This window comes from Pseudopodoces humilis, chromosome 9 (genome assembly GCF_049639895.1).
Source record: "Pseudopodoces humilis isolate 2021_Gansu_Grassland_sample_001 chromosome 9, ASM4963989v1, whole genome shotgun sequence".
In the NCBI taxonomy this organism is placed as follows: domain Eukaryota; kingdom Metazoa; phylum Chordata; class Aves; order Passeriformes; family Paridae; genus Pseudopodoces; species Pseudopodoces humilis.
In genome coordinates, this window is record NC_142208.1 from 5,628,981 (window position 1) to 5,640,713 (window position 11,733).

The 11,733-nt window shown below is 42.1% G+C and overlaps 1 protein-coding gene across 1 annotated transcript; it reads left to right on the forward strand.

The window, feature by feature from the left end:
• Window positions 1–935: 935 nt before the first annotated feature.
• Window positions 936–11,335, forward strand: CISD1 (CDGSH iron sulfur domain 1). Its single transcript, XM_005533621.3, has 3 exons — window positions 936–1,093; window positions 4,985–5,190; window positions 8,495–11,335. The coding sequence occupies exons 1-3, from the start codon at window positions 1,063–1,065 to the stop codon at window positions 8,582–8,584; spliced, it is 327 nt and encodes a 108-aa protein (XP_005533678.1). The 5' UTR covers window positions 936–1,062; the 3' UTR covers window positions 8,585–11,335.
• The last annotated feature ends 398 nt before the right edge of the window (window positions 11,336–11,733 follow it).

Consider the following 11,733-nt stretch of genomic DNA (forward strand, 5'->3'; position numbering starts at 1 on the left):
ACCCCTAGAATCAGTGAGCCATGGCACAAACTGAACTCCAAACTACATTGAGGAGCAAGGGAGAACGCTGTGCAACTTACTGATATTCCCGACCTTGTCGCCATACCTACACAACACTTGCTGTGCCTGACTACCCTAGATTTACAGCAAGCCAAAGTGTTCCTAGGAATTCTTGGGAAGACGGAAGCCCCAGCTCTGCCATGCGACAAAGCTGAATATTTCTTTCTCTGTGTCCTCCACTGGGAGCAGCAGTGGTGGGTGCAGCCTCTTGAGCTCCCCCACCTAGAGCTGACCTTAATAAAGGCATTAAAAAGAAGCTGGTCTCTTTGCCTGTTCTTTTCATGACCATATCAAAATGCTTGTGATGCAAAAGCTAATCTATGAATGCAAATGCTTGTATTATTTTATCATCTATAACAAGTCCAACCATAAGTGAGGTCCCAGAGTAGTGAGTCCTTAATCAGACACAGAACTTCGATAATACTTTACAGTAAAGAATAGTAGTTCTCACGTCAATACCCAAGTTTATGAGGTTCGAGGCGGCTGTCACTCAGATGATATAACTTTGCAGCTTCATCTTTCCATAACTGCACAGGAGAGGGCTCGTACAGCGATTCGTTCTAAGCGTTTTGCGTTGTTGTTGGACACTAAAGAGCGCCACAAGTAGAAGAGAACGGCGGGGCCGCGGCACGCCGCGCCGAGCTAATGCCGGCACTGGATGCACAGCAATGCTCAACACCCATTTTACAGCTGCAGAGGGTTCAATGAGAGCCCTGTGCCGGGCGTAAGGCCAGTGACAGCGCTCGCGCGCTCGTCCGCTCGTCCCTTCCTCCCCTTCCCCCTCCCCTTCCCCCTCCCCTTCCCCTTCCCCCTCCCCTTCCCCCTCCCCCTCCCCTTCCCCCTCCCCCTCCCCTTCCCCCTCCCCCTCCTCGCCACAGTGCCATTTCGCATATCCCGTAACCTCCACCTGTCCCCTAACCCCTTGTCTTGGCGGGAGACCTTTAAGGGGCGGCCCCGCGGCCATCTTGGGCAGTGGCGCGTGCGCGGTGCAGAGCGGGAGCAATGGGGCCGGGACAGAACAACGCCGTGAGGGGTATGGCCGGCTGGGAGTTCGAGGTGTGAGCTGATCAGAGGGGCGGGGCAGGGTTGGGGGCACGGGAGCGTGCGCGGCAGGACGGGGGGCGCCCCTCGGGGGCGGCTCCGCCTCGCTGCTCGTGCCCCGCTGGACCCCCGGGACAAGATGGCGGGCCTCCCCCCGCCGTCCCCGCTGGATGCGGTGGGTCTGGAAGCGGCCGGTGGGATCCGCTTATCAATAAAACCCCTACTGCGGTCAGCGAGGCGGGGTCTGCTGGCTCGGCCTGAAAGATCCCCCTTTGCCCTGTCCCACCCTACCGAGGCGTGAGGGCCCGGAGCCGCCGAGGTCCGCTCCCGACTTCTGCGGGTGCTTCGGCCCTCACAGCGGGGATTTATCTGTAGAGGGGACAGCCCGTTTCAGACGGGCTTTTATTTTTGTTTTCCACCTGTTTGAGTGAAAATTTCGCTAAAACCTGTAACTTTCAGAGGTAATGTCTGGCTCTCAATACCTGGTACTGTACGTAGAGGTAACGGTGACATTTCTGCTGTGTAATGATTGACTTGAACTGTGCCTGAGATAGCGTTGTGTGTTTTGAATGCTGTTGCACAACCGGACAGGATGAAAGAGTTGGACCGGGTGGAGGATAGAATAGAGAGCTGAATTACCTAATTTTCTCTAAAAAATTGAGCTTCATGTGCATGTCTGGTTTCCACTTGCAAAGCTGCTCATGGTTTATGTCGTTAATTTTGTGGGCGAATGGTTTGCGGTTTTTTTCGAGAGGTGGGGAGGGTGGCGGCTGCCAGTACGAAGGATGGTAGCAAAGACGTTAGTATAAAATGGGCTACAGTAATGGGAGACTATGCTTATTAAAATAATCAAAGCCCTGAGGATGACTTGGTAATAGCTTGCATCCGGGTTGTGTTCCCAACGGTAGCTTGCTGTCATTTATAATATTGTAAGAATTAGAACAGTTTCTAGAACATGCTGTTAAATAAACTGGAAATGTCCTCATTATCTAAGAAAAGCATGGGAGCAGCTGATGGGACCAGTCTGGAGGGTGCTCTGTTTAGAAGGAGACAGCATTAGGTTTTTGTGATTTCTGATGAGATCAAACTCAATCAGTGCCTTGTGACTGGCAGGTTGCATTTCTTCCTCCAGCTGGCATGTGTCTCAGGCTGATGAATTTTGAAAATAATTTATTTTCTACTGAAAACTAGACACCAGAAACTTACCATATTTTTGTGAGATTTAATTTGTGGTAACAGTGGGGGAGTTAATTGCTTCTGTGCTTCTGTTCCCTTTGGAAGGCAGTGAGTAGCACAGCTAATGCATTTTATCTGAGAGGTGTGGTTTGCAGGTGTGACCTCACACCAACCACAGATCTGATCACGGTGACTTGTCTTTTTCTGCTTATTGGTGAAATCCAACAATCCTTTTCCCTCAGGTGGCTTCTTCACCATACAGCTTCAGTTCAATTGAACCCACTAGTCATTATCTCATTTTTTGTGGGTGGTGTGGCATGGTAGAAGTGATTGTGGCTTTTACTGTTAGGCTTTTTGTGCATCCAGTTATCCTGGATCACTCTTCAGTAAATGAGTTTAATGTGTTTCTCCAGCACTGCCTTTTGTTGTAGGCGGTGGCTCTACTGCACTGTCATGAGCAACTCTTGCACAATAATAGTCTGTTCATTGGCAGATAAGGAGAAAACTACTTGAAAGTTTACAAGCACTTCTGGAGACATAAAATACAGTTCTTCATGTCTAGAGTTATTACTCTATGACTTTTGAATAATATTTTCTAAGCAGAAGAGGTAAATTGAATATTGCCTCTTAGGATGGTCTTGGACTGACTTTGTCAGGGTGTAGCTCTCCCCCATGTTGTTGATAGTTGCTAAAATGTAAATTGATCTGGGTTCTTAACAAGGATGTCAATTTCTTAGACCACTTCTCAATACAGATCTTAAACGTGTGTTTTCCTGTGGATAGTCTCTCAGAGCTCTCTAGCAGATCCAAAAACTCCCTCTGTAGCATAGATTTGGAAACATCCAGACCAGTGTTCTAGATATTTAGAGAAAGAAGAGAGGAAAAACTGTGATCTAAATCTCTTTCATTAGGATATGACCAAAGAATAAAGAAAATAATAAATCCCTATCAGTGTCTTACTGCCATTCTTGTCTTGCTTTACTCTGGGGAATAGAGGGTGAGAATTCACTGGATGGATATAAAACACAGCATTCACAGTATAGTCTCTGGGGCTTTTATTGTTTTAAGGAGTTGGAGAGCAGGGAAACATGCCTGCCCTAAATTCTTCGATGTTAAAGATGATTTTCTGTATCTTAATATCACTTTACTGTTACAGGAAGGGTTTGTCACTCATTAGCAGGGACGGTCTCAGTGTATGTTGGTCTTTTCTGTGTCATTTAGTAAGAAAATTAACTGTGAACGATTTCTGCATATTTTACTCCTTTAGTAACACTCTAAAGTAGTGCCTGCCTTCCCTGATCTTACAAAGCTGCAGACACTGTACAGATAGCTGTCTAATTCCACATATTGCTAGAGCCAGACACCTGTGGATCAGTGTGGTGCCTATGAGCTAACACAGTGCTTTAGCTGAGGAAAGGGCTTGATACAGATTTTTAGGAAAGTCTGTGGGACAGGGACAGAAAACCTTGATACTTTTAGTCCAAGCTCACAGTGGAAATGCAGCAAGTCAGTTGGTCATGGAAAGTAGCAAGAACTAACTTCTTCTAGACTTGGACATAGCAATGTCTCTTGCTTCACAGATGCCATCTGGCTTGGCATCTTACAAATCCAATTAAAACATAGAAATTCCCAACTGGAGATTGTTCTAATTTTATTAAGTTCTGTAAATGTGCTAAAATTTAAATTCCTGTTTATTTGTCTGTAAACGGAACTTGCAGTATATGCATATGTAGAAGTGGTGGATAAAAAGCAGAGAAAGAGCAGCCACTCGTTACTCTGAGAGGAAACAACCAGACCTAGTGCTGCAACCTAAACCTTTGAGCCAAAGATCAGCATATTTTCATGAAGCAGAAAGAAAGCAGTGGAGCCACAAAAAAGTAGGAAAACTTCTTGCAGGAATGGACATTGTACTAAGAAAGACTGCATAAATTTTATCAGTAAATAAAGGGAGGAGAAGTGAAGATGAGAAGTGATGGCAAGAGGATTTTTAATGAAAGTTGTCTTGCAGATATTCAGGACTTAATCTTGTTGAAATAAACATGTGCTATGATTCTTAAATGTAGTATTTTTGCATCCTTGTTCTTTCTTCTATACCACAGTAGGGGTTTAATCTAAGATGGCTTTTGTTACTGATGGTAGTATATTTAATAATTTCCCTATTGCCGAACAGCTGGTTTTAGTTTTTTTTAGTTACAAGTTGCATTTTATTAAAAGCTACTCAGTGTCCATGCCTTTGAGGGGAGAAACCTGGTTTTGGGTTGTTGGTGCTGACCTCTTCTTTAGTGACTTTCTTGCAACTGAAACAAACAACACAGGGTTTTTTTGCTGGTACAGGATGTACTTACACCTGGTTTGATGTGCTGAACTTCAGAACAATGTACTACTGATGTTAATATCAGAGTTTGCTAAACAGAAAAGTAAAAAACAAAACAAAAACATGAAAACTCTGCCAGTTTAATTCTCACCCTTGTCCAGAAAGGACTTGGGTGAAGTAGAACTCCAATCAGCAGAAAAGAGCATATTAACTAGGTGTCTGTCAAAGGAAAATACACTTCTAAAGTAGAGAGTTACTACTACAGAACAAAAAGATCTGTTGGAAAGTAAAAAGGTGTTGCTGCGAGCATGAGCACATTTACTGCTAAATAGTTTTAATAGAACGTTTTGGTCAAAACCTGACAGTCTCTTATTTTTTCTTCTTTTATTCTAGTTGAATGGATTGCTGCAGTCTCTTTAGCTGCTGGAGCAGCTGCTGTTGGATATCTAGCTTACAAAAAATTTCTCTCTAAAGACAAATGCTGCAAAGCAATGGTGAATCCCCATATCCAGAAGGATAACCCCAAGGTAGTCCATGCCTTTGACATGGAAGATCTGGGAGACAAGGCTGTGTACTGTCGTTGTTGGAGGTCTAAAAAGGTAAGAGAAAAATGAATGGGTCCAGTGTTGTTCATGTGCATGTATCTTTCAGCAAAACTATTTTTAAACTGCTTTTATTAGAGAAAACTAACCTCTTCACCTAAACTATTCAGCACTGAGATGTAGCAATATTCTAATCTGTAGAACTAGCACACATCTGCAGATGTGTGCTGATGCTCAGAGTAAAGCCTGCAGATCAGTGCTAATAGTGGACAAAACTTTCTCTAGCTCTTAAAAGTATCTCTTGAAAAGAGACCAACTGTCTGGAGCATGGTCATGAATGACAGATATAATTTTATGTGCTATCTGTGCTAATACTGAAGTCCAAAACTATTGGCCTCTTGGCAATAGGAGCAGATAACACTGTGAGGATCTTAAATACCTCTTTTTGGAGAAAGTTGGAAGCTTAGTCAGAAAGTGCCTTGCTTGTAGTACATGGTGTATGCCAGTGCAGTCACAGCGATATACTTTAAGCTCCTGTTTTTGAGCCTAAATATTGTTCCAGATTGCTTGCATTTGAATTTGGGTTGCTTCAATTGCCTTAAATTAGTGATAACCTGGCCTCTCAATAACAATACCTCAGATTTACATCTGATCTTAGAGATGTGTGACACCTGATCTAGCTGAGATGTATGTACTTTATAATGGTAGTTCTGGGATCTGTAATGAGAGAAAGCAGGTTGCATGATTAATCCTGTCCATTTACCACTGGTGCACATTTAAAAGCTTCTTTAGAAGGTGCCAGTGTATGGAGACTGAAATAATACAGACCTTTAGAGACAGATAACTGCCTTAAAATTCAGCTCTCTCTCCTTCAGGGAGGTAAATACTCAACTTCTCAAGTCTTAGACATTGGTCTCATTAGGCCAAACTCAGCAATTTACAGATGCTGTAACTTCGGGTTCTTGCTGTTGTCGGATCTGACTTCATTACTTTGCAGGTAACTCAGGAGCTTACACATTTGTACCTGAATTTGGTTTTACAGTGTTAACACTGCTAAGGATTAAACAGCATTATGATTTGATGCTGAAATAGTCTTGTGGAGGTGGCTTTGTCTTCTCTATTCTGTCTGGAGTCTGAACTGAAAAAACCCTACTTGAACCCTGGTGTTTGTGCTTTCTGCTTCCTATTAGATCTTCTAAACAGAAATGAAAGATAGTGTCTGATTCCGGTTGCATTGCAGCTCCTACCAGTTGTTTACTATTGTTGGATATTACCCTTTTCTTGGTGTGAGATAAAAACCTTAAGAAGTATGTTTTGGCATATGTTTAAGGGGTATTGTCAGTTTACGAACATATTGCTCTACTGAGTTAGAAGGAAAGTAGATGAGGCTATAATGAGTACATTCTTAGAATTCTGATTTGAAAGGTCTTGTAAAGGCAATTAGGAAGTTGCTGGAAATTTTGGAGGGTATTTGTTTCCTTTTACTGCTGTTTAATGATAAGTATTTTAGTCAACATGTTCCACCTCAAAGACTATATTTTCCAGTTTTGTTACTTTCCTCTTGCCTTGATGGGCTGACTTTGCAGCATGGGTAGCATAACCTCTAATAGGGTTTGTGTGTTTCTCATATTTGTTATTGCCAAAAAGTAATAAAATACATAATTCTTACATGCTTGTCATCTTTGGAAGTTGTCAGCTAGCATTATCTAGCTCTTACAGTTCTCAGACTATTTTAATTGTGTGTTTTAATGTGTGTGTTTTCAATGCAGGAAATTGCAGTTACTTCAAATGCATTAAGTACCTGCTGTGCTTTTGGTAAATGGGTGCATATAGGCTAGAAGAAATGTCCTTTTGTGTCACTCTGTGCACTTCTTAAGAGATTCAGGCTCACCTGAGGCGTGAGGCTGTTGGTATAACCAGTAGCATTAGGAACCACAGGATGTTTCTGTTGCACTGGTGATGTGCATGCTTTTACACCTGACCCCACATGGTGGTCCTCATCTACACGGAATAACAAAACAGTTGGACTACACCTGAGTATTTTAGAGTAGCTCTCTAAAAAATAAGTTGTTTTTGTCTGTTTTTTTTTTTTTTTAAATAGTGTGCTTAAAAGGCTTTTCTGCTGGCCAGAGTCTTTGTGGAATGTAACAATTGTGTTTTAACAAACCACACGTGGTATCTTGAAATAAGTTTGTCTTGGCATGTATTATCTCTTAATAATAAATGGGTGGTTCTTTAAATGACCTTTTCCAGTGTTATGCTCTGTAGGCACTTCGTAGTTGTCCAGTTTAGTGAAAAAACTAGTGCTCAAACTTACCAGAGGCAAGAGTTTTGTCTTTAAACTGTAATTAAAGTTAGAACACTTGTTTTCTTACTTGTCTGCATTTTTAGGTGTGAGTTAGGGGAGGTGGAGATTAATTTGCTGTCTTTTTTCAATGACCTGCAGCTTCTGTGTCTTCCAGAGAAGTATTAGTCCCCAAGTTGTGGATTGAGGAATACTGCTGCAGACTATCAGTAAAAAATAGAAAATCCAGATGTGTTCAGTGTCAAGGGAAATCAGCTGAGCTGTCCATATCACTGTACAATTCCCCTGGGGTTTGAGCTTTGGCCACTGTTGCTGCTATCCTGCTTTACTTTTAATGAGGGATGAACACATTGTGTGTCAGGCCCAATATCCTATGCCATATCTCATCTTCGAGGTGACTATGTGGTGCTCTGGGAAAGTGGTGTTCAGTTTGGTGTTTTTCCCTGAGAAGCTCAAGTACAGTGTACCAGCTCCTGGGAGCTAGTATTCTGAGACCAGCTGACCAGTAGGATGAATGCAGAGCAGTCACTGTTGGTAGCTGTTAAAGATGTCTGGATGCAATCTGAACCTAGGAATCCCACCATTTTTGTTGCTTGAAAACTTGAAGCAATGATGTTGCTGTAGCTGGACTTTGGGTTGCCTCCTTGGAGCTTGTGAGATGTTAATGTTTGATGGAAGCTGTGTAATTGTGTCTGTGAAGACCAGTGGACTGTGGTGTTGCATGGAAAAACAACTGGCCCAGGAACATCTGCTGTTGAAAGCTGGTCAGTGTCCCAGAAACATACATTCCTGTTTGCTCAGATTTTGTCCAAGTATCTTGTCACTACTTATTCATTGAGTTTGGTGGCTGTATTTTTAGAACAGGCCTCTTGTTTGCTCTATGCTAGTAAGGATAAAGTTCAGCCAAAACCCAGGGAGACCCGAGATGCTGGCATAAAAGTTGTGGTCTGTGGCTTCAGTGGATTTAATGAGAAGATGCCTAAAAAACTTTCAGTCTAGGTTCTTGGTTCTGACTCTGGATGTACTTTAGATGTGTTTATTCTTTCTTTTTTTCAGTTCCCACTGTGTGATGGCTCTCACACAAAGCACAACGAGGAGACTGGCGACAACGTTGGGCCTCTGATCATCAAGAGGAAGGAGGCATAGAGTGGACAGTAGAAACTACAGAATCAGTGTCTGACAAATCCTCTGTTCTCTTGTAATTGGGGGAAAAAAACCACAAATTCTTTGTCATATCACTGAAGACTTCCCAGTGTAGTATATACATCAGGCTTCAGCATGTATATTTTCTCTGGTGCTTGTCTTTCAGTCACTACAATGTGTAATTTACTAAGTAGTTATGGTTTAAATTTTTTGTCCTGTAAAGTGTGTGTACCCTCTCACTGAGTGTGAAACTAAAATGAGACACAGAATGTACTTCATCAGGAAATAGGTATTAAATTATTTTCAAATACATGTGTATCAAAAGGTAAATACTAAAATCCTGAAGAGGTTCCAAAGTCACAGAGCTGGACAGATGTCCATGTAAAAGGCAGTGGCAGGGCAGAAATTGCAGTGTCATCTTAATCTCTGATTATGCTGCACTTTCTGCAGGTGTAACATTTGTCTTATTACACTACTGTGCTGTATGGCTTCTGTAAACTAACAAATTCAACATTGCTAGTTATGAACAGACAACAGGCTGAAAGTAAGATGGGGCTAGAGGGAAAGTTTACCTTTGATTTTACAGTAGTGTTGAAACTTGACCCTGCTTCCATTTGATATCAAGAAAATACTATCCAAACCATGGACCTGTATTTAGAGTAGGATTAGGGAAATGGTCTCTGAGAGATTTCTTAATAGATGAGTGGAATGACACAAAGTGCTTCAAGAGTGATGGGCAAGGGGTGGCAGGGTTGTTTTTGCTGTTGGAGAAAGCCTTAGTTTTACTTACAGTCTTTCAGCAAAGCCAACTTCCCCAGGCCACGGGATGCTTCTGTGGAGTGGCTATGCTGATTAATTCTAGAAGCTAAAATAAAAACTAAAACCCCAACCATCATCACCATCTGCTTCACCATTGCACTGGCTGGTTCTGGAAAGCTTTTCCTGCTGAGGAGGGAAGAGGCATACCTTTCTTACTATGTGGCTTAGGCTCTATGTGTCTTAACTCCTGCCTCCCTGAGCTGCTAATGTGGTTCAACTGATTTTACCAAAAAACCCTGGCATGAATGAAGAGAGGCTTTGAAAATGGAAACAAGAAGGGAGGGAAGGATGAAACAGAGAGAGCTCTTACCCTCCTTACCCATGGCACTTGTCTTCTTGTTTGTCATGGTTGCATTAATAGCTGTCATTTTGGTTTCCTTAAATAGCTTTGATTTATTAACATGCAAGTAAGTACAAGTAAGTACAAAGCAAAACCCAAAGGGGGGGGCAGCAGGGGGAAATCTTGTACTAAATCCAGTCCATGAGTGTAACTGCAGCCTGCATAAGATTGAGCTCTGAATATCCTGGGACAAGAAACTACCTCAGGGCTAGATGAAAGGCCTTGCTAAGAAGCTGGCATTTTAGCCTGGACCCTTAAGGATTCTTCAGATGATCAGGGCAGGAGAGGTTCTATTTATTTTGTTTTTTAAGAGTGGTTGGTACAACTGGTTAAAACTGAAGATGTTTTGCATAGTCTCTGTGTGAGGCTTTCAGAGGCTGAGGTCTTGGCCAGCTGGTCTGGATTTGGGCAGCAGGCACAAAATGTAAAGAAGGAGGCACAGGTAGAGAAAGGTGGAGTGTTGGAGTAAGGGCACTACTGTCCAAGAGACCTCTATTTGAAAGAAGTTACAGTCAAATACATTAGTCTTTTCTGTCTGTCTTGAATGTAAAGACACTCGATACTTTTTACTTTGCTGAGTACTAATGCATATGGAAAGTTGTTTTAACCTAAAATTATCAAATACATTTTATCCAAAGCAGAGTAACTCCTGTATTATTAAAATATGACACTGGATATTTCTGTATTTTTGTCAAATACACATTTGAGCTCATAATCTCAAGGCTTTAGTCTGTGTTCTCATGGGCATGCTTTTTCTTTCAGTAGTGCTGTACAGCAGTGCTGCTGTAGTCATGAACCTGTGTCTGGAGTGGATTTTCCATCTGAAACTCCTTTTCCTGTCAACATCAAAACCTGGCTGCTCCTGAAGGAATAGAAATCCAGGGTTAATGGTCTAAGAAATGAAGTCCTGAGGTCTTCAGATGAGTATCCCAAGTCATAAAAGTATTTTGTGGAGTTTGCCAATAAAATCTTTTTGGGAGTTTGGGAAGTGGGCCCTTTGGGAAGTTTTATTCCTGGGAAGCAAAGTTGCAGAAGCAGAATCTGTGTTGATTTACATCCTACTGACTTTTGTTTTGGAGAAGTATTGCATTTCTGAATGTTGATTTGAGTGTTCAGATCTTAATTAGAGGCACATACAATTCCTATACTGTACCTTATTTATGCAAGCTGTTCAAATGTGATGATGAGAAGAGTCTTGGATTTAAAGAAACAAACTTAACCAAGCAGTCTCAATGAGCATCACAGAGAGCACTTCATTTTTTCTCTTAGTACCATAATAGGTTGCCATGTTCTAATGGGCAGAGTGCTTGACTGTTGCAGTGTTTTTCTAAGTCACTTTCTTTAGTGCTTTTCTCAAATACTCTCTAGAGTATGAAGTGCATTGGTTACATTTCTACCAGTTTTAACCATAAAGAAATTATGCAAATGGTGCAATTTTGACTTCAGATTGAAACTCCTAATATAAAGCCTTCAAAAATTAAAGCAGAGAAAAATCCCTGCTGCAGAGTAAAACTGTTTCTGCTCCTTATTGTTATTTTCAGCATGCAAGTGTTTGTTGGGAAGGTCAAGAAATTAAAGTACTGATTCTTGAGTAATTGAGTGTGACTCATCGAAATAGTGTGAATGTCAGGTATTCGAGTGCTTCTACAGTCAGGATCCTTGAAGGGGAGAGGCTATCAGTTACAGGTGTTTCCTGCAGGTTTCATTGGAGCACTCTTAGTCTGCAGGCTGAGGAGGTGGTGGAGGCCAGCAGCCAGCATTGCAGCTATGCTGCTCCACTGGATGGAAACAGAGGCTGTGTGTTGTGGTTTGACGCTGGCCAAACATCAGGCATCCATAAAAGCTGTTCACTCATCCTCTCTTGCTATCAGCTGGGCAGAGGAGAGGGGAAAGAAATTAACAAAGGGCTCATGAGTTGGGATGAGGACTGGGAGAAAACACTCTAAGGGCAAGACAGGTTACCCTAAAACAAGTATAAAGTATTTTTATATAT